Source organism: Podarcis tiliguerta, assembly GCF_965153285.1.
Source record: "Podarcis tiliguerta genome assembly, chromosome: 10".
Classification (NCBI taxonomy): domain Eukaryota; kingdom Metazoa; phylum Chordata; class Lepidosauria; order Squamata; family Lacertidae; genus Podarcis; species Podarcis tiliguerta.
Genome location: NC_139543.1, coordinates 29,870,261 through 29,891,525, shown reverse-complemented (window position 1 = coordinate 29,891,525; position 21,265 = coordinate 29,870,261). Strand labels below are relative to the sequence as shown.

General features: G+C 41.0%; 1 protein-coding gene across 19 annotated transcripts in view; it reads left to right on the top strand.

The window, feature by feature from the left end:
- Positions 1-21,265, top strand: part of GRIP1 (glutamate receptor interacting protein 1) — a 333,614-nt gene that overhangs the window by 290,433 nt on the left and 21,916 nt on the right. For 12 of the 19 annotated variants that reach the window (XM_083399417.1, XM_083399419.1, XM_083399414.1 and 9 more), the window contains 7 exons: positions 7,678-7,825; positions 8,699-8,868; positions 12,300-12,455; positions 13,246-13,398; positions 17,723-17,909; positions 18,459-18,604; positions 19,996-20,076. In XM_083399417.1, the coding sequence (XP_083255543.1) occupies positions 7,678-7,825; positions 8,699-8,868; positions 12,300-12,455; positions 13,246-13,398; positions 17,723-17,909; positions 18,459-18,604; positions 19,996-20,076 (1,041 nt within the window). The remainder of the gene's footprint in view (positions 1-7,677; positions 7,826-8,698; positions 8,869-12,299; positions 12,456-13,245; positions 13,399-17,722; positions 17,910-18,458; positions 18,605-19,995; positions 20,077-21,265) is intronic. The other 7 variants (XM_083399406.1, XM_083399411.1, XM_083399409.1 and 4 more) reach the window with 1 other exon arrangement.

The following is a 21,265-nucleotide window of genomic DNA, read 5'->3' as shown; positions in this document are numbered from 1 at the left end:
GTTTGTAGAAATGGCAGGTTAGATTCACAGTAGTCAAACACTGCCAGTTCCCAATCTCATAATGATACTGGTACCAGTATTGCAATTTCTCCTAGCCATGTAACACTCTCAGTGTTGAATGTGTATCTTTTATCATGTGTGGATGCATGCATGATAATAAACTTAATTTACACTTAAAACTTCCAATTTCTTATAGCAGAAGTGAAGGTCAGAAAAATACCAGTAGTGCAGCACAACCAAAAAGATTACTCCATTGTGTTCTAACTCTTTGCAAGTTTCCCAGATAGATTTATCTGATGTACAGACATGGACTATCATAGCTAACCATTCAGATTTTCAGAATAAGCAGGAAGATTGTGTCCCCCACCCTTATTCCCAATGGCTTTTCCATCTCCATACAGATATACTGAATACAAATGAAGGAAACACTAATCAGCCCTGCAAGCACTTGGCTTTTTCTAGGATCAAGAGGGCAGTAAACACATATGCTACTGTGCAGACCACACTCTGGGCTTTGCAGCCAATCCTTTGAAGAATAATTTTAATTTTTAAATAGTTGTTTTATTATTTAGAAACTGCCCTACTTTACCACCTGTACTCTGTCTGCCACGATATACTGGCTGATTCCCTTCCAATGTTATTTTTGGGCGTTAGATTTCACACATGATTAACCTTGTTAAACATAGATAATGTGAACTGTTGAGGGGGAAATTAGTGACTGCTTTGACTTTTCAGCTTTCACTATCAGGACTTGGTCACTGATAGTGTTTCTGATTTTCCCACAAGACCTGAAATGCATAAAAGGTTACTCTGATTAACGAAACATAAATTTAGCCAGGGTATGAACCCTGGTAAAAACAAAGACGTGAATACTGCATATGGTATAGTTGTGACCTTTACTGAAGGTAGATTAGCCTGTATAATCTATGTGCAATTAAATAGGGGGGCATCTCTACACTTTTACCTAAAAATAAATATGTAAATGTGTATTAACCACATTCCACTGTAGTGATGTAGCTTGGTTAAGGAAAGAGTATTCAGAGACATGTAAACTTCTTGTCAGTTTTTCGCATTAGAAAAAATATACTCCTCACTGTATAGTAGACGTTGTTACATTAAAAAGGTGTTGTCTCTGTATAGATAAGGAAAAACCAGGCTTCACTGATTTATCTACTTGGCATTCAGGCTAGGCTGGTAAAAATTATATGATGATTAAAGTAAGTGCATTTGCATGAAGGACCACTCGAATGCAGCCTAGCAACACAGAAAGTGCAGGCTCTTGTTGGTATATTGTGCCCCTAGCACAAGTTGTCGCTCTCAGAAGGTTAAACCGCTAATGCAAGACAGATTAGGAAGGAATTTGCATCTTGTATTGCAAAAGGTTGCAGAGGAAAGAGCAGGTGTGCCTTTTGGGGGGAAACGGGGGGAGTAGAGAATGGGGGAAACTATCTATTCTTAGCTTCCTTCTGTAGTGAGCCTTTAGAGAAATCCAAAATATGTTGGTTCATGGTTTAGCAGATAAGTCTGTCCATCAATATAATTTGGCACTGCCCCATTCACAGGTTTACAGTGGTACCTTGGGTTACATACGCTTCAGGTTACAGACTCAGCTAACCCAGAAATAGTACCTAGGGTTAAGAACTTTGCTTCAGGATGAGAACAGAAACCGTGCTCCGGCAGCGGGAGGCCCCATTAGCTAAAGTGGTGCTTCAGGTTAAGAACAGTTTCAGGTTAAGAACGGACCTCCAGAATGAATTAAGTACTTAACCCGAGGTTCCACTGTATTTTAGAATCATGGAATTTGTCCGGTTTCCTGCTCTGAAGCAGCCGAAACTTCTTATGTTCCATACAGAAGTCACACTGCATCCTTATCAACTTGGTTGCACCTCAGCTGAAAAGTGAATCGATTCATTTTGCCAAATATTCCGGTGAAAATATACAAGTACATAGGGTTTCTATGTATGTAACTACAGTGGTACCTCAGGTTATGAACTTAATTCATTCCAGAGGTCTGCTCTTAACCCGTAACCATTCTGAACCGGAGACGTGCTTTCGCTCACGGGGCCTCCCGCTGCCACCGCACTGCCGGTGCGGGATTTCTGTTCTCATCCTGGGGCAAAGTTCGCAACCCGGAGCAACTACTTCTGGGTTAGCAGAGTTTGTAACCTGAAGTGTTTGTAACCCAAAGCTTTTGTAGCCCGAGGTACCACTGTATCTGTTTCATTTACTCCTAGCTAAAATGTACCTGTTGGGCAAAAATGAATATGAACCGGGGTAAATATGAATGCAGGAGTTTTGCTGCCATGGTTGGAACACTGATAAGCTAGTAGAAAGGAGAGGACCTTTAAGCATGTGCAGAATGTCCTAACCACTGATATTATATTAAGGATATAAGCACCCAGATCAATTGCTTATATGATTTACAGGCCAACTTGAGCTCCAGCACTGCATTAAAAATATATATTTTATCATTTTATTGGCATATGATTAAGCATTGGTTTTAGAATTATAATTTATTAATGGTGGTCCTTCAGACACTTGGCTCAGACAAAAGTTTTGTCATTCTTAATCCATTATTTCAGCATGCTCCTGGATGATATATATAGAACACTTTAATTTTGAGTTTCCATTGATTGCACCTGAAAGCGGATAATGATTGTAGGAATGTTCGTTTTTGTGGCTTTGTTCTCCATCCATGATTCACATCCTTTCAAATCCTATCTGTTAAAAGCATAATTCATTTACAACAGTCTTCTTTATCTATACTAGTCACGTTGCAATGTAGTGCTTTCTACTTGTATCTGATTTTATTTGCTCTTAAAAGTCAACATTAAAAAGGCAAGAGATGTTTTGTTTTATAATTAAGTAAATCAAATAACTTTGAAAACATGAGTTTTAAACAGGTGAAATAGTCACTTCTTGGATTTCCGTCTTAGATATTTCAGTAGTTGTAATCCAGAGAAGCTAGTCTAGATAGCTAGTCTAGAAATGGGATTGTGGGAAGGTCTACAGTAGGGGTGGGAAACCTATGATCCTCCAGATGTTGATGGACTCCAACTCCCATCAGCCCCAGCTAGCATGGGGATGGTGGGAATTGTATTCCAGCAACATTTTGCTAAGTAACAAAGGTTTCCCACATTTATTCTATAGACTATTCCCTACTAATACCAATATTCCCATCAAGTGGTTGGTGAATTTACAAACCTTCTGATAAGTGATCTAGATCAGAGGTGTTGTTGTTGTTTAGTCGTTTAGTCGTGTCCAACTCTTCATGACCCCATGGACCAGAGCACGCCAGGCACTTCTGTCTTCCACTGTCTCCCGCAGTTTGGTCAGACTCATGTTTGTAGCTTTGAGAACACTGTCCAACCATCTCGTCCTCTGTCATCCCCTTCTCCTTGTGCCCTCAATCTTTCCCAACATCAGGGTCTTTTCCAGGGAGTCTTCTCTTCTCATGAGGTGGCCAAAGTATTGGAGCCTCAGCTTTACGATCTGCCCTTCCAGTGAGCACTCAGGGCTAATTTCCTTAAGAATGGATGCGTTTGATCTTCTTGCAGTCCATGGGACTCTCAAGAGTCTCCTCCAGCACCATAATTCAAAAGCATCAATTCTTCGGCGATCAGCCTTCTTTATGGTCCAGCTCTCACTTCAGATCAGAGGTAGCCAACCATATATTTTGGACTACAACTCCCATCAGCCCCAGCCAGCATGGCATACAGTAGAGAATGATGGGAATTGTAGTTTTTTTAATTAAAAAGCACGCCCTGAAAGACTACTCCTGATCTACATTGTTCCACAATCTCATATAATCTAGTACACATTTTGTGCAAACACTCTTATTCCTGTACTTGCTGGATTATAATCGACAAGAATGACTCATCTGCTATTCATGCTAGCAATAGGAAATACATCAGGTTTCTAAATAACAGGTAGAATAACTCTAGTTGCCATGGGCAATGGTAACAGTTGCTCTGAATGAGCTTTGCTGTCTCTTCCCTGTGCCCCCATCCTCTCTATTAAATATAGTTTTATAAATTATTTTATTTGACTATGATCACTTATATAAATGTGTTTTGACAGCCACCTCCTTCTTAAACACAGAGAACCAACATAATATTCTGAGAGCATTTGAAAGGGTTAGGAGGTGCCTCATTTTGTTTGGATTCTTACAAACCAAATCTGTATGCCACACTGCGTGAGTGAGATGTTAACAATATCTCTCCCCCCCCCCCTTCTTATGTTTGTGATAAGGAAGGAAAGTGCCGTGTTGTTTAGCTGAATAAGGCAAGGTTGTTATTAGCATGCCGAAGGTAATCTCAGTACCTCTGGGAGGCCTTAATCAAAGTCTTGTGTCCTGATTGAGATGCAATGTTCAAAAGTGGGGGAACTTATTAACGAAATAAAAATCTAGGAGTGTTTTCCGTGCAAACATTCATCAGCATATCTTATGTAATTACATAACCGATAAATCAACATAGTGTGTAAGTGCTTTAGTCATGGTGTAAATATCTTAATGACTGAAACATCTTTTGCTCATGAATAATTCATATCTGTATGGTTCATTTTTCATACTCATGCTTTTTACTTGCATATGATAAACTAATCTGTCTGTCGGGGGAGATGCACTTGATTATCGTCTTCTGATCTCTCTTTCTCGTATTTAGTTTTGCTTCCTTGACCCGCACTCCATTACTTGGCTTCTGCTTTCTCTAATTTGGTGGCAGCGCTTGCTCACCTGGTCTGCTTGATTTGGGTTCCTGGTGCACCATTATAATTGGACTTATCTGTATACAGTGGTACCTCAGGTTAAGTACTTAATTCGTTCTGGAGGTCCGTACTTAACCTGAAACTGTTCTTAACCTAAAGCACCACTTTAGCTAATGGGGCCTCCTGCTGCTGCTGCGCCGCCGGAGCACGAATTCTGTTCTCATCCTGAAGCAAATTTCTTAACCTGAAGCACTATTTCTGGGTTAGGGGAGTCTGTAACCTGAAGCGTATGTAACCTGAAGTGTATGTAACCCGAGGTACCACTGTAGTCAGTCCTAACTCAAAGATTGTCTAAAAGTAACAAATGGAGGGAGACCTTCAGAAGTGGTAACCTTGCTGCGTGGCAGGATATCAGTGTTCCTATTTGTTTTCCCATTCCTGCAATTAGGCCTGTACAGAGCTTGTCAGATGCCTGAGGCAGGAACCTTGTTAGAATAAAGTTATAAAGTCAAACAAAAAAGCAGCCGGTCCCTGGTGGGAGGCCCCTACCTGCTTAGCTCTCCAAGGTCCAGGGCAAGTGTATTCTGCTGCCCCTTGCCTCTGCACGGACCTGCCTACAATGAAAACTCAGCAGAATGGGCCTTGACTGCACCCAAAGCGTGTTCTCCTTCATAGAGAGCACGTGTCGCGGTGGGGTCTGAACAGGCCACCCCTCTGTTGCTGGGCAGGCTAGTATGGATGACCATCTACAGTGATTGGGCGATTGGGTTACTGGGCAAATTTTGGTGTTGCCATTTAGGGGGACGGACCAAAGGTTATAAAATCAAGTCACGCAGCACTGACTGGGCTCTTTTGCTGCGTGCATTGGATCACCCGCCCACCCTCCCTAATCTAGGGCTATTGCGTTGACCTTGCTGTGCCTGTCATGGGGTCGCCTGATTTTGGGGCAGGGGCCTGGTAGGAATTTTGTCCATTTGGCTGTTTGGCTGGTGCCATTTGGTTTTTGCCTACTGCGTTGCAAATTGTCACAACTTGTTAGGTTGTGGTTAGGCATTGGTTTAAAAATTGGTTGGTGGAGGGGTAAGTGCCTGCCCCTCCAATGCTGCTGCTGCAAGGGAATTCCATTAAAGGAATCCAGGGGCTTTCCATTCTTTCGTCCGTACCCCTAAATGGGGCTTAGGGCTGTGCAAGCCCCTGGGAGCATGCGGGGGGGGGATGAGGGTCTGGTGCCCGGCTCCATGCTCCCCCCAATATTGTTTTCCCTCACTGGCTTTCGCTGGAATCCAGAAGTCAGCTCTGTCCCTGGGCGTGGGGACAGATAGTCATAACCAATGCCTAAGCAACCACTCACATTTATGTATTTTAATAAAGTTGTGGCCAAAATTATGCCAAAAACCTTAAACAGAAATTATGTGTGAATTGTGAATTATTTAGGGGTGGCTTGGGGGATCTCGACACGCAATACAGGACTTCCAGGATTCAGTTTGCTCCTTCCTTAGTTGAGTGCAGCCAGATCGCCATTTGCTCCCATTCTTTTCTCTCTCCTCGGGTCTTTTAAATATACCCATGACTCTCAAAATCAAATTCCAAGCAAAGTTTAGGTCCCAAATAGATGTTACATGAAATATATGGTTACCTTAAATTACAGAACTATGTGATAAAGAGCAGCTGTGGGGAAAGGCAGGCAAGGATAACATGGGGGGGGGCAGAGATACAGCTGCACACCTGCAGGGACAAATAGCAGCCAGTGGGCACAATTTTGACAGGAAACTGTCTCTGGCTAATTTAAGTAAGCGCTTTAAAGAGGGCGGGGAAGTGTAAATAGCATTATATGTAGGGTTCCCTTAAGTTGAATTGCTTGTAACAGCTGCCTATCTAGGGATGCCAGACAGATGGCATTGTGACTGTCAGTTGTGCTAATTCAGCATCCTGCACTTCTCAGATCCTGTGCAATTCTGTATGCTTATTGCTTCTAGCCCAAACAGCACACCGGGGTGTAACATGATCAGAAGAAGCAGCACAGACCAAAACAGGCGATATGGCACAGATTGTGCTGATTGCTACCTCCTCAGGTTGAATGCTTCAAGACTAATTGCTCAGTAAGATGTAGTGAGACTGGTATCTGAGTGCAGCATTACACAAGAAGACTGAGACTACTATAAATGCAAACCTCAGTGGAGCAAATATCGTTCATGCTTCCCTGCCCTCATTCCTGGTGCTGAAGTCAACATTTTTTAAGACATCAAGTTCCAAACTCAAATTCAGCCTGACACAGAGTACCAAAATATTTTCCTGGGAACTTCTGGTGGGGGGAAACGCACATAAACATTTTGTTTTGGAAACCCCGTTTTGATAAATTGGTTAATCAATAACTTTAAGATAAAAGAAAGATGCCATCTTAAGGATAACTGTGGTGTTTGCCCTCCTAGGTGTGTGACATCATACTGGGTTCATAAGAAAAGAGTTAACTAATTGTAAAATGACTAACCAATGGGAACCCAAGGGGCGGAGTTAATTGTGTATAAGGTTTAAGTACAGGGGGTTTGGGGGGGGGGAGTGTGTTAGAGTTAGGGTGGTTGAGAAGACAGCCTGGAGTTAGAAGAGACAGGGAAGATAAGTCTGTGGGTTGGGCTAGTCTGGTGTGAGAGAGTGAAAGAATTTGTTAAGAGGAGTCAGTCAAACAGTAGAGATAATCAGTCAGAAGGTATTAGGAAGGTATAGGCCGGTAAAGAAACTAAAGTTAAGATACTGACAGGAATATTATCTGAGAAACCATAAACTTGTTAATGTTTGTAAAATAAACTTTCTTTTTGGTTTACTTTTAGCAACTGGCTGGACTCAGTGTTTAACCCGAGGATAACGGGTTGGTGGCAGCAGGGAAGCGAGCACAGTGGTGGCACAGGGATCAATAGACCGTTAAACGTCCGGGGACCCTGTGTGATCTCCCACAATAACCTTTGCTTTTTACAGATTCGGTAGCAACAGCTTCTGGGCCGCTGCTTGTCGAAGTGGCCAAAACTGCTGGTTCCGCTCTGGGAGTTGCACTATCTACCTCGATGTGCTGTAGCAAACAAGTGATCATCATAGACAAAATAAAATCTGCAAGTATTGCAGACAGGTGAGTGCTGCAGAAGAGTTCACCATGGTATGTTACCCACCTGGTTTCCATCTGAGAATATAATCAAGCAGCAGAGTCTAGCACTCTGAGATGAAGCAATTAGGGCACTTAAGAGTTCCCTGCATAGCTTGTGGATTACAGCAAAAATTATAGGCAAGACAAAGAAACCCAGTAGCTTGGATCCAAAGGTGCCCTGTGTAAACAGAAAAACACTTCCACTCATGCATCCAGTTTATGCCTATTTCCTCCTTGCCACTTCTCATGCCATCTTGCCTTTAGGGGCTGGAGTGAGGAAGCAGGGGCAGGAACACTTCATTGCATGAGTAGGGTTCTGCTTGCATCCCAGGAAGGCCATGCCGGGCCTGGTAGCCTCCAGGAGACACTACAAAAAAAGGAATCATCATCATCATCTGGACATTTTGCAATATTTTAAAAATCCACCCGGATGGTGATTTTACCTCTTAAAAAGAGAACATATCCAGGAAAATCTGGATGTATAGCAGCCCTATGTAACGCTCAAATAACTCATTAAATAATGAACTTTTTGGCACTTGTGTAAAAGGGGTAGCCTCCATCAGCTAAGCAGCTCCCACTTATTCTACTGCTTGTTCCAAGTCCCGTGAGTGATGACTTGGCTATCTCCCTGCATTGGTTTTTGGCAGAACATTACAACTATAACCTAATTAATAATGCAATCTAATCTTCCAATCATTTTAAAGATTTGCACTAAAGGTTTGGCGAGTCTTTTACAGATAATTTTCTCTAATTTTAAAAAAAGAAGAAGCTGTTTATCCATTTGAAAAGAAGTGAATTCTTGTATTCCAAGGAATGAGCACAGTGTGCTACATTGAAGTCCTTCATTTTCTTCCACAGATGTGGCGCATTACATGTAGGAGATCATATTCTCTCCATTGATGGCACCAGCATGGAATACTGTACATTGGCAGAAGCGACACAGTTCTTGGCTAATACTTCTGACAATGTCAAGCTAGAGATCCTTCCTCATCATCAGACAAGGCTGGCACTTAAGGGACCAGAACACGGTAGGAAGACTTGAAGTTCTACATTTAATGTCATCCTTTTCTCCTTGCTGCTTCCTGTGGAAGAACTCTTGAAAGTTGATGTTACGGAAATTTTAAGTGGGTTTGTTGTTGTTGTTTCTTTGGTCTGCTGCTCTTACAACCTCAATTTCAAGTGTGCTTTTTAAGTTCTTTAGCCAAATGCTGATCAAGTTTACTCAGAACTACTCTTTGAATTTAATGCTTAAGATAGACTTGGTGAAATCTAAGTCAGATTTATTTGAAATCAAATGCATTTTAAGAGTCAGTTGGGAACCTGCCCTTAACTTCTGTGAGACAAGAGAAAAAAGAACCGTAGCTCAGTGGTAAGAACATCTGCCTTCCATGCGAAAGGGCCTAGGTTTAATCCCTGGTATTTCTAGTTGGGCTGGAAAAGGCTCCCCAACTGAAACTCTTGGCAGCTATCAGATAGTGTGGATAATCCTAGACCAGATGGACCAAATGGTGACTCAGTATAAGACAGCTTGCTATATTCCTATGCTCCTACAATTCTAAAATCTGTGTGTGTGTGGTTTTTGCTTTACCTTGAACTTCATAGTTGCCTACAAAGAAAAGGGATGCGCTTTGCAACATACAGAACCCATTGTTTACCTTCATCTATAAAAAAAATTGATTAATAAACAGTACAGTCGTACCTTGGTTTTCGAACAGCTTAGTTCTTGAACATTTTGGCTCCCAAATGCCGCAAACCCGGAAGTGACTGTTCCAGTTTGCAAACTATTTTTGGAAGCTGAACATCCAACAGGGCTTCTGCAGCTTCTGATTAGCTGCAGGAGCTTCGTTCAGCCAATCGGAAGCCATGCTATGGTTTTCGAACGTTTTGGAAGTCAAATGGACTTCTGGAATGAATTCCATTTGACTTCCAAGGTACAACTATATTCTGAGTGCAGAATGCCGCCTGTTTTTTAAATTCAGCATCATGCTTTAAGAAGTCTTATTTTCATACGATATACACCTATTCAGGATTGGATTATTATGCACTTGGTTTAGTGGAAGAGGCCAGAATTAAATTTGCTCAAGGAAAATTATATATTTTCCTAAATCAGTAGCAGACAGAGTGATGGGTTATCCATGCTGGACTATTAAGAATTAATGGCATATTTTATTGCCAAGGGCAGTGATAATGTATGTGTTAATACCTTAATAAAGAGAGAGCTTGAGGGCAGAGCATAATACGGTTAACTAACCACTCTCAATAGGCACAGGTGTGCTCCACAAAGAGATAGTTCAATGGGAGGGAAAAAATGTTACATGTGATGGCATTCTTTGCTTCCCATATCTTCATGCGCCATTAAGGCTGCAGGCCAAGGCAGCCATGCTTTCATTGCACAGGGAAAAACATGCCTCACCCCATTTGGAACGTTTGGCTGCCCCAGCACTTCAACAGTGTCATGTTGCACTGCAAGATATATAAGGGCTCCCTTGCCATTCATTCTATGTGTGCTCTGTAGAAACATCATGTTTCCTCCACTCCCCTGTTGCAGAATTGCCAGTGTAACGTCTCAGCTCAATGGTTTTAAAGTCTAATGCAGTGTTTCCCAACCTTTGGTCTCCAGCTGTTTTTGGACTACAACTCCCATCATCCCTAGCTAGCAAGACCAGTGGTCAGACATGATGGGAATTGTAGTCTGAAACAGCTGGAGACCAAAGGTTGGGAAACGCTGGTCTAATACATCTCCAGGAAAGTTTGCTGATCCTCTATATCAGGAATTAGGGAAACTGTGGCCCTTCAGATGTTGTTGGATTCAACTCCCTTCAGCTCCAGCCAGTGTTGGGAGTTGTAGTCCAATAACATCCAGGGGACCATAGAGTTCTCCACCCCTGCTATGTACCAAGAGCATGGACTCTTATGTGCCCAAAATGGCACAGTCCACACCAAGAAGAAGGTATGAGCAGATTTGGGGGGAACCCCAAGATTTACAAAGCTGCAAAAAAATATTGAAGAGGAAATCCCCAAAACAGGTTATTGAGGGCTGATTGTGCATAGTGAGCACAGAATGCTGATTGACTTTTGGGGATGTGTGCACCATCAGGCAAAAATAGAAGTAGTGGTGGAAATGTAATAGCATCCTGAAACAGGGCGTGTAAATTCTGAACTGGAGCACTCCATGCTTTAACCTTGTATGGCAAATCCCACGTGTACTTCAAATAATGTGAATCTCCTTAGTAAAAGCCCTCCGTATAAAATAGCAGGAAGAATTAAGCAGGTGGATCCCTGCTTTTAAAATCACTGAAGGGAAGGGAACCTTTGGCTCTAACATAATATTTCACGTTTGCAGCAGAAGACATTTTAATTAGTTGACTTATTTTTAGTTTATAACTCTAGATTTTCCTCATTTTATCCCTTTTCTTACCTATTTCTTTTAATAATAGAATTCTCATTAGCTTTATATAGGGTTATATGTATTATATATATTTTGTTACTGCCCAAATATTAAAGCTTTATCCCAAGTGCAGTACCCCAAGAATGAAATTTGCAAAACAAAAGGTCTGAAAAGATTATTCCCTTAACCCTGTCATAAATTCACTGATGAAGTTTTTTATTTTGCTTAGAGTTGAATATGCTATGCTGCAAGTTTCAGTTGATATAGTTTGAAAGAAGACCAGTTATCATTTTCTGACTGTAGTAAATTGACAGGTTCTCCCCCCCCCCCCCCGTTTAATATTTGTTTAAGGTGTAGCTGACACAAAACTAACTAGGATCAGGAATCATGCGCCTTTATTGCAGTGGGCAAAAACTGTCTGAAAACCACGCATCAGAACAATAAATGATGACTTTAGATTTCTGCTTTGTTTTTATTAAATAAAGTCCCCTAAATGGAATTTTTGTGCTGATGCTTAGGAGTTCGTTGTCCAGGATAATATAGTGCCACTGATGAATGCCGGTAAAATTAAAATGTCAAAGCAGTAAATTTAAATGACTGACATGTGAAACACTCTGAATTATAGTGCATGGTCTCTTGATATATGGTCCCTTGTTTTATTTTTAATTTTTATATATATACAAGTTCTTTTAAATGGGTGGATATTTTCAGAACTTAATTACTAATTGTAGATCATGCATCCTGGTAATGTTGACTCAAATGGGTTCTCTTAAGTGTTTAATCATAACAGCTAAGGGCAGAGGCAGATTAAAAACTGATTGAATACTGATCACTTAAAAAAAAAAAAGAGGCACGAAACCCATTAGTTCTGAGTCTATGAGTGGTCACCATCCCTGAGATAAATTCTAGCGTTATCTCACTACCGGGTGGGGGTGGGAGGTACTTTTTCTTTTCAGGTTGCTTTTATTTCTATTCCTTTTAAAATTTATGTAATCCAGTTACCTTTCCCTCTTCTCTGGTCCTTTTTGTTTGTTTGTTTTTTATTTCTTCTCATCCCTTCATGGTGGGCAGCGAAGGTTCAAAGGAGCAACAGGCAACTCACATGGAATCCCTATGCCAACAGCCACAGCAGCACTCTCACCTATCACCATTATAATACCTACCACCCTGACCATTGCAGGATGCCAGTTTTGAAATGCCAGAAAACATCACCTCCAAAAAGCCTTCGTAATGTTCCATGCTTTTTTTCCTCCTGACATTATTATTATTATTATTATTATTATTATTATTATTATTATTATTAATGTCATCATCATCATTTACTCTACCTCACCCTCTTCCTCTCATACTCCCCACCCCCATTTTCATTCTTTGAAATCTTTCGTTAATTTGCAACATCTCATGATTTCTCACAATCATGTGAGGTTATTTCTGACATCATTTTTTCCTTCCCCTGCCTTAACTTAACCGGTCTTTAGAAAGAAGGGGGAAATACGTGATAACCCAAAAGGTTTACAAAACTCAGTTTGGTACCTTATAAGAGAATGCAACCTTTTCCAATTCAAAGCCAATGTCAGAAATCACCTTTTCCAAAGAATGCATTGCTAGACTCACCGCGTTGAATGTGCGTTAATTCACACAGCTGTGTCTGTAACCCTGTTGTGGTGCTTTTATCTAAGCATTTGATCAACTTACAATGAATTCAACTGACTTTGAACTACAAAATGGTTGACGTTAGTGGCATTCATTAAGAGCTTGGATGGAAGTATCATAATAGGACTGCACATGGTGTGTTTGTTATAACAAACAGGTGTTTTGTATGGTTCACCTGACCCTGAATGTGCTACACAGCCTCTTTTTTTTTAACATAGTTTGTGATTTTGTTATTGTATGCACACAAACCGTTCTCGTGAGCCATACCAGGGTCTAGATTTCTAACAGCCAATAGCGGGCATGCAATTCCCCAGCTCCCTATTGCAGAGCACCTGGTGCCAAGTGATTCCCTCTCTTTCAACAGCACTCGTATCTTCGTCCTTCTCTCCGGCCTCCATGAGCGCATACAGTCTGAGTTCCCTGAACATGGGGACTTTACCTCGCAGTCTCTACTCTACCAGTCCACGTGGCACCATGATGAGAAGAAGGATGAAAAAGAAGGACTTCAAAAGCTCATGTAGGTGACCATAAAGGGTTTTTTTTTTAATGTATAATGAAGCCAGGGCTGTTAAATGCATCTGACAAATGACATGAAAGCATATTGAAATTCAGATCTGTTAGGAGCCACCGTGAGAGGGGATGCTTTACAGCAGGACAAAAGTTAGTGTTTGACCACATGCTGTACTTCCATCGCCATATCCCAAATCAAAGAGGTTTGGTTTCTTCTGCCCTCTATGATCTAATTGTGTGTTCTGCATCTACAAGTCATAATCTGGGTATTGTTTTAGTGTGGCAACAGGTTTAAAACCCAGTGTTTAAAGTAAAGGTAAAGGTACCCCTGCCCGTACGGGCCAGTCTTGACAGACTCTAGGGTTGTGCGTCCTTCTCACTCAAAGAGGCCGGGGCCCAGCGCTGTCCAAAGACACTTCCGGGTCACGTGGCCAGCGTGACATCGCTGTTCTGGCGAGCCAGAGCCGCACACGGAAACGCCGTTTACCTTCCCGCTAGTAAGCGGTCCCTATTTATCTACTTGCACCCGAGAGTGCTTTCGAACTGCTAGGTTGGCAGGCGCTGGGACCGAACAACGGGAGTGCACCCCGCCACGGGGATTCGAACCGCTGACCTTTCGATCGGCAAGCCCTAGGCACTGAGGCTTTAACCCACAGCGCCACCCGCGGCCCCCAACCCAGTGTTTACCAGAATGCAAAATCTAGGATTTAAAAATGAAGTCCTATCACACAGTATTCTTTGAAGTAGACCAACTTTTAACGAAACAAATTTCCTTCTTCTTGAGCTATAAGATGTGGCAGGTGACTGTCAGGACTATAGATAGAATGATCTCTGTTGAGTTGGTATTAAAGGCACCCTGATGTCTGAGCACAGTGTCAGCATAATGTTTTCACTTGCTGTAGGTGGTAGGATATTCCACTGAATTTTGCCCTTAACAGAATCCTGACCCAACTTAATTTGTAAGTTATTCATACTACTTTTCAAGCTATGGTCCAAGCTAACTGACTATGCCTAGTTATTTTGTTAGTGCATTGATCTTTTGTTGCTGTTAGGGTGAACCAGTCAACAGGCTACAAGGAATATTTTCTGAAACTCCTTGATTCAAATCCATGCTGTAAAGGGGTTACTTTGCTCAAATTAACAATAACAGCCCTTTTCACATATTTCTTACGCACATTAATGCACCAGTCATTGCAAAACACTTTTTTTGTATTATTGCTAATATTAAATAGGCATGGTTAGAAATTGTTTGCCTCCTTTCACGGAAAACTGATGTGTCACACAGGAATTAATTGTGTCTGTTGTAAAAATGAGCAGTTGATTAAAACATAGAAAACAAGTTTTCCCTAAAAGCTTTCTCCAGTTCTCTTATTTGTTTATTTGTTGGTGGAAGGAAGCAATAAATGCTTGAGAAAACACTTAGGACCCTTCCAGATGTCCTTTTTATTGAGCATTCATCATGATTTGTGCTCATGATGTTATCGGGGTGGTTATACATGATCACACTTTCGGGACCATTTGTGCCTGTAAGGGTTCTGGGGCAGTCGTATTGCTTTGTTTGTAATAGGTTTCACACTCTGTAGTTCCTTGCTAAAAATCCTGTAATGTTTGTGTCAAGGAACTGCCATCGGCTCAGGGGGGAGAGGGGAAAAGCCGGATGGATTACAGAGAGCCCCCAAAGATCGTGGGAAGCAGCACTTCCTCAGCGGAGGAAGGTAGCTACACCTCTAGTGGAGAGGAGATGCAGGGCTCAGAGGATGCGAGGCAGTGCCAGGACCCCTTGCCTGGGCAAAGTGGGGAGGAGAGACGTCCTCCATTACCCACGCCTTCCTTGCGCAGTAGGCTTCCGCGCAGAGAGGGAAGGCGCAGACTGGGCGTCAAGAAACTACTCTGCTGGGGAAGGTTTAAGGACCGCCCACTCTCAGATTCTGCCAGTGAATGAGCGAGCCATGGAATAGTGGCGCTCTGCATGGTGAAGGTTTTTATCATCAATAAGAAAGCTTTAAAAGAGATTATTGAAGCATATTGCCTGATTGCTCTCGAGCAACCAACCGATACCTCTAACAGTTTGCTACCACAAATATTCTGGGATTTGTTTTCCTCTCACTTTTTTGTGCGTTAGCACAAGAATGCTCCTCTAAACGACAAAGGTTTGTGGCTAACATGGGAGGAGCATTGCAGAACACTAATAAAGCAGACGGATGTGTGGATGCTCTGATATAAATCTGCCACTAATGTACCATTATTGTATCAATTACATGTTGGGGGGTGAGGAGGGGGGAAGCCACCAGTTATCAAAGTCTCGACAATAAGATTTTCCATACTTAAAAATCCACACATAAGAAGAGTTGTTTTCTGCCTACATTTAACACTTCATCTCCTTCAACCCAAGGCAACAAGTTTAGCTTGTCTATGAGCTCCTCTTCTTAACTGGAAATATCAAAACAAATAGCCAGCCGTTTTCATCATCTAGCAGAAGTGTGGAAGCCTGGTAGTGCTTGTTATAGAACCTAATGTATTATTTGGCAAATAGTTACTTATACGCAAACACACAGTATCTGCTGCACATACCCTCTTTCTTTCTGTAGCACTTTCAAGGTTTGATGTACTAACAAGTTACTAACAAGACATTTTAAAATGCAAGTTTTAATGAATGTATCTGCCTTGGAAGAGTCTAGAATATGTATGACTGAAGGATGCTATAAAGTTTTCATTGCCCTTTGTGTAGAAAAGTCTGCATACCTAATGTGATCTTCCCAAATGCCTGGCAATAAACTCTGGTGGTGTAGGGAACCATAAACATTTTATTAACAGAAGTTTGCAGTGGCTGCATTACTTATGCAGCTTTTTTCAAACATACAGCCATAAAACTTAAAGATACCCCACACTGTCATTCTGTTTATTAAACTTGTTTTGGCTTGGTTTGTTTTCCTTTATTATTATTTTTAAAACTCTTAGTTTTTAATGTTTAAAGTATGTTCTTCATACCTCGTGTACTGTAGCTTATTACTGGCCTTGGGCAAGCATTAGTGTCTATATATTAAGGGGAATGTAAGTTGGTGGTTAATGTGCATAACAACCAGCCACTGTGCACATTCACCAGGTCTCATGGAGAATGTGCACATAATCCTCATGGGAATTGTACACAAGCCAGAAGCAGCCCTAGGTGGTGGGTGTGTTTGTGCACACTTTTGTAAAGGAAATAGTCTAAGACTGTCCATACTGACTACAGAATGTGCATATTGCCCAGAGAATGTACGAAATGCAGTCAAGATTCCCCCAGGTCTGTTGGGGATTATGCATAATGACTGGAGAATGTTCAAAATTCAGTTGATATATGCTCATTTCCCAAGGTCTGTTGTGGATTACCTTCCTTCTTACTCCACATATAGACGCCCTAGCTAGACCAAAGTGCCTTCTGCCCCCTTCTTTGTGCCTGTGTATGAAGTAAAAGGGTTTTTAAATAAACTGTATCATCATTTGGCAACAGTTCCAGATGGTCCATTACATAGCAGTTATTTCTTTGATTACAGAAGAAATGTATCGTTCAGTGAATAACTAGATTAAACTTCGATTGTCAACAATATGGAAAAACAGTATGGAAAAAATATATTTAAATATTGCTCACTGTGTTGATCCTAATAAATAGTTTTTGAGATAGAAATCATCTAATAATAATAATAATAATAATAATAATAATTTTTATTTATACCCTGCCCTCCCCAGCCAAGGCCAGGCTCAGGGCGGCTAACAAGCAATAATAAAAACAAGATGAATGAATACAACTTAAAAACAAGATTAAAAGACAACATTAAAATATTGAAACATTAAAATTTTAAAATGCAGCCTCATCACAGGAGGAGAAAGGAAAAAGGAAAAAGAAAGAGGGGGAGGGAATCAAATTGGCTCCAAGCCAAAAGGCAGGCAGAACAACTCTGTCTTACAGGCCCTGCGGAAAGAAATCAGATCCTGCAGGGCCCTGGTCTCATGAGGCAGAGCGTTCCACCAGGCCGGAGCCAGTGTTGAAAAGGCCCTGGCTCTGGTTGAGGCTAATTTAACTTCCTTAGGGCCCGGGACCACTAGGGTGTTGCTATTTATGGACCTTGAGGCTCTCCGTGGGGCATACCGGGAGAGGGGGTCCCGTAGGTACGAGGGTCCTAGGCCGTGAAGGGCTTTAAAGGTCAAAACCAGCACCTTGAATCTGACCCTGTACTCCACCGGGAGCCAGTGCAGCTGGCTCTTTGATGTACTTGATATATTGATGGGTTTTGTGTCAGAAATTGTTTTAATTTGTGTTGCGTCTTTCTAAATGCCATTGATGTGTTTTACAGTGTCACTAGCTTCTAGCACTGTTGGCCTGGCTGGGCAGGTTGTCCACACAGAAACTACAGAAGTAGTGCTGACAGCTGACCCCATTGTCGGATTTGGAATACAGCTCCAGGGCAGTGTGTTTGCTACTGAGACCTTGTCATCTCCACCTCTGATCTCCTATATTGAGGCTGACAGTCCAGCAGAAAGGTGAGGTGCTTTGAAATGATTGTTCCTAACTTTTACTGCTGAGAACTTATCTCTGGATGCTTTGGCCTAGTTATTTTCAGGTTTCAGACAAATTATAGAAAATTGGTGGTACCTAGTGAATTTCCTGTCCTGACAAAAAACAAAAATCTTGATAAGGTATGAGAAGAACAAAAAGTAAAGGTGCCTTTATCTAGACGATTACTTCCGACAGGCAACTGGGAGCTATGTTAATTAGAGATTTTTTTCCTAATGGAATTCTAAATCTTAGTTCAAAGACCTTGATATTTTTGATTCTAAATTGGCAGAAAGTACATCTATCTCTGCTTAGTTTTAGCTGAGATCAAATCTTTAAAACACCAGAGTTTTGGATTATTAATTTCTTAACTGGTACATTTCAAATGTGCTCATAATAAAATCATGAGAATAAATTTAGACGTACAATATTGAGAAAGTTGGGTTTGTTCTATTACCCTTCTATGGAGAAGTGCATTTATTTTGGCTTTGATCTCCCCTGTGTCTGAATGCTCATTTGTTCTCTTTTGTGTCAAGGTGTGGCACCCTACAAATAGGAGACAGAGTACTAGCTATAAATGGGATCCCGACAGAAGACAGCACATTTGATGAAGCTAATCAGCTTCTTAGAGACTCATCTATCACCAGCAAGGTCACTTTGGAAATAGAATTTGATGTTGCAGGTACGAATAATCAAGTATTTTCTCTAACTTGTATGCAAGCTCAACCCTTCACTTTTGAATCTGAAGCTGCTATCACACATGCATATACAACCTCCATCTCTTTCTGCAATCTTTAATTCATACTGAATATTTCAAAACTCAGGCAGAAATGACAAGTATTCTATTATTTAAGATGTGAAATCAATCTTCTCTTTCTCACATATTTTTGTATATGCCAGTTTTATTCTACTGATTGCTCAAAGACAGAATGCACCAGACTTTGGGGAAAAGGGTACCTGCCGGTTGTGCAAAACAGAAGCTCTGGGGACACAGTATGTTGCTGAAGATTTGGACATAATGTGTAATTTGGAAACAAAGATTCAAATTTTGTACACTGACACGATTAAACTAAGGTGTGCATTTCAAAGCTTGGGGCCTGCTCTTAATCCCCATATGACACCTGCTCTCATGAGGAAACTCCCATTGACTGAAAAGAGACTTGGAGTTCTTAGGTACAATCCCTCCCAGAGTTACACATGTGAGTGTGGAGGGATTGTCATAGGATTAATTGAATTGTTCTTCCCTCCCTCCTTCCTCTTTGTACTTGCACACCACAGTGCAGCCTCTAGTTCAGTGGTTCTCAACCTGTGGGCCCCCAGATGTTGTGGGACTACAACTCCCATCTTCCCTGAGCTCTGGCCTTGCTAGCTAGGGGTGATGGGAGTTGTAGTCCAACAACATCTGGGAACCCACAGGTTGAGAAAGGCTGCTCTAGTTGCTGAAACAGGAAGCTGGTACACTTCCTGTTTCCCCATTAAGCTCTGAATCCTCAACCTGGGGCCTGGCCCAGAATTTACTTTGAAGGGCTGGGTTGGAAAACTGATGGGGAGGCAGAAAGTAGCCTCCAGTCCTAGATCACAGGAAATGCTCTGAGATGCATGTACAGAGGAAGGGAGGAAGGCTCCATTGACCCTACGGGGATCTGTGCATAGTCAAATGTGCTTTCGCTGGGAGGAATCCTATCCCTATTTACTGGTAGATGTCTATAGGACATCCTTAAGTCATTGCTATAGTTTTATAATTGATCTCTCGATCTCTCTCTCTCTCTCTCTCTCTCTCTCTCTCTCTCACACACACACACACACACACACATTTGTGATACCGGCTTTATTGTATGTTCAGGATCCTGTTTCTGCTTTTAGGTCCTTCACTTTAAGAAGTGGCAGTATGCAGCACACACAGCGAAATTTTAAATTGTGAACGTTAAAATGAGCCACAATTACTTTGCTTCCTTGACTCAATATTATCTATTATTTTTAATAAACGAGTAATGTGTGAATGATGAAAATGCAATGAATGTGATTCAGCCCAGCATGTAGTATAAATGAAAAAAAAAACCCTTTTAATTACAGAATCTGTTATACCAAGTAGTGGCACTTTTCATGTAAAACTACCAAAGAAGCATAACGTAGAGCTTGGCATCACCATAAGCTGTAAGTAAAAGTAGACTTTTGTCATATTTTTTTTAAATATATGATCCTGATAATATATAATGTTTGGTAACAAAATTATTGCAGATGTATTTTGTACTTCATTTTGCTCTTTCAGAGCTTTTGACCACCCAGCAAATTAAAATTAGCCAAAAGTTCAAGCTAAACCCCATAACCAAATCACTTATTTAGTATAAATTAGATTCTCTGAAGCTTCATTGATAATTATAGCTGAAAGAGGTTTTTAGATAGGAATGAAATTTGAAGGAAATTACAGGCTTATGTCTGTCAGGAGAAAGAGTTGTAGACACAGGATATTAATATAGATAAAAATACAGAACAATGGGCGAAAGAACAAGAAGATTCTTCTATTTGACTGCTATATACTTTTTTTAAAAAAAATGCTCATCTTTATGTTGTGGTTCCTGAAAAAAAATCTTTATCTGAATTTGTACTCATTTTGCCCAGCTGAGATGAGATTAGCTTTGCAAATAAAGGTTTCTATTTTAAATTCATTATCTGTATTACTTCTGAGTCTTTATATTTCCCCTTAAAATTCAGTATTAAATTAATTTCTTGTTTTCTGTTAAACTTTGAGAAGATTGGAAGATAGTTATTCCATCCTTACTTTGCTTTATTCTAGCATTTTTCTTCTTTAAAGTTTTAAAATCATACTGCTGAAATGTACTGGGTATGGGTTATAGAGATCCTGAAATTCTTCATTTGACACTTGCTTTGTGAGCCAATGCAGTTTAGAGTAGGGTAGTTGTTAACTTACCCAATTCAGGCGGATAAGTTGGGATGACTGATCCTCTTCAGAATTTGCAGTCTGACAGATTCCATCATTATGGTTTGAGGGTTTCAAAATAAGTACCAATTATGAGGTGGTCTGAGGGTTGCCCCAGTTACATGAGGAGAGTAGCATGTTTTTTCTTGTGCAGTTGTCCTGGGCTCAATGGAGTAACATTATACTCATGTGGCAAGGAGTCCTTTTTTAGGAGGTTGAAGTTTGAGCCATTGATCTACTATCAAGTAGACACTCAGTGCTTTTTTCCTAGAAAAATAGGTGCCAGTATTCACCATAAGCTTGTTACAGTAAGTGTAATTTGTTTTAACCAAAAAAAAAAAGAGGTGCCATACTTTTGAGTGCCCCCTGAAAAAAAGCGCTGTATACACTGAAATTAAAAACAAT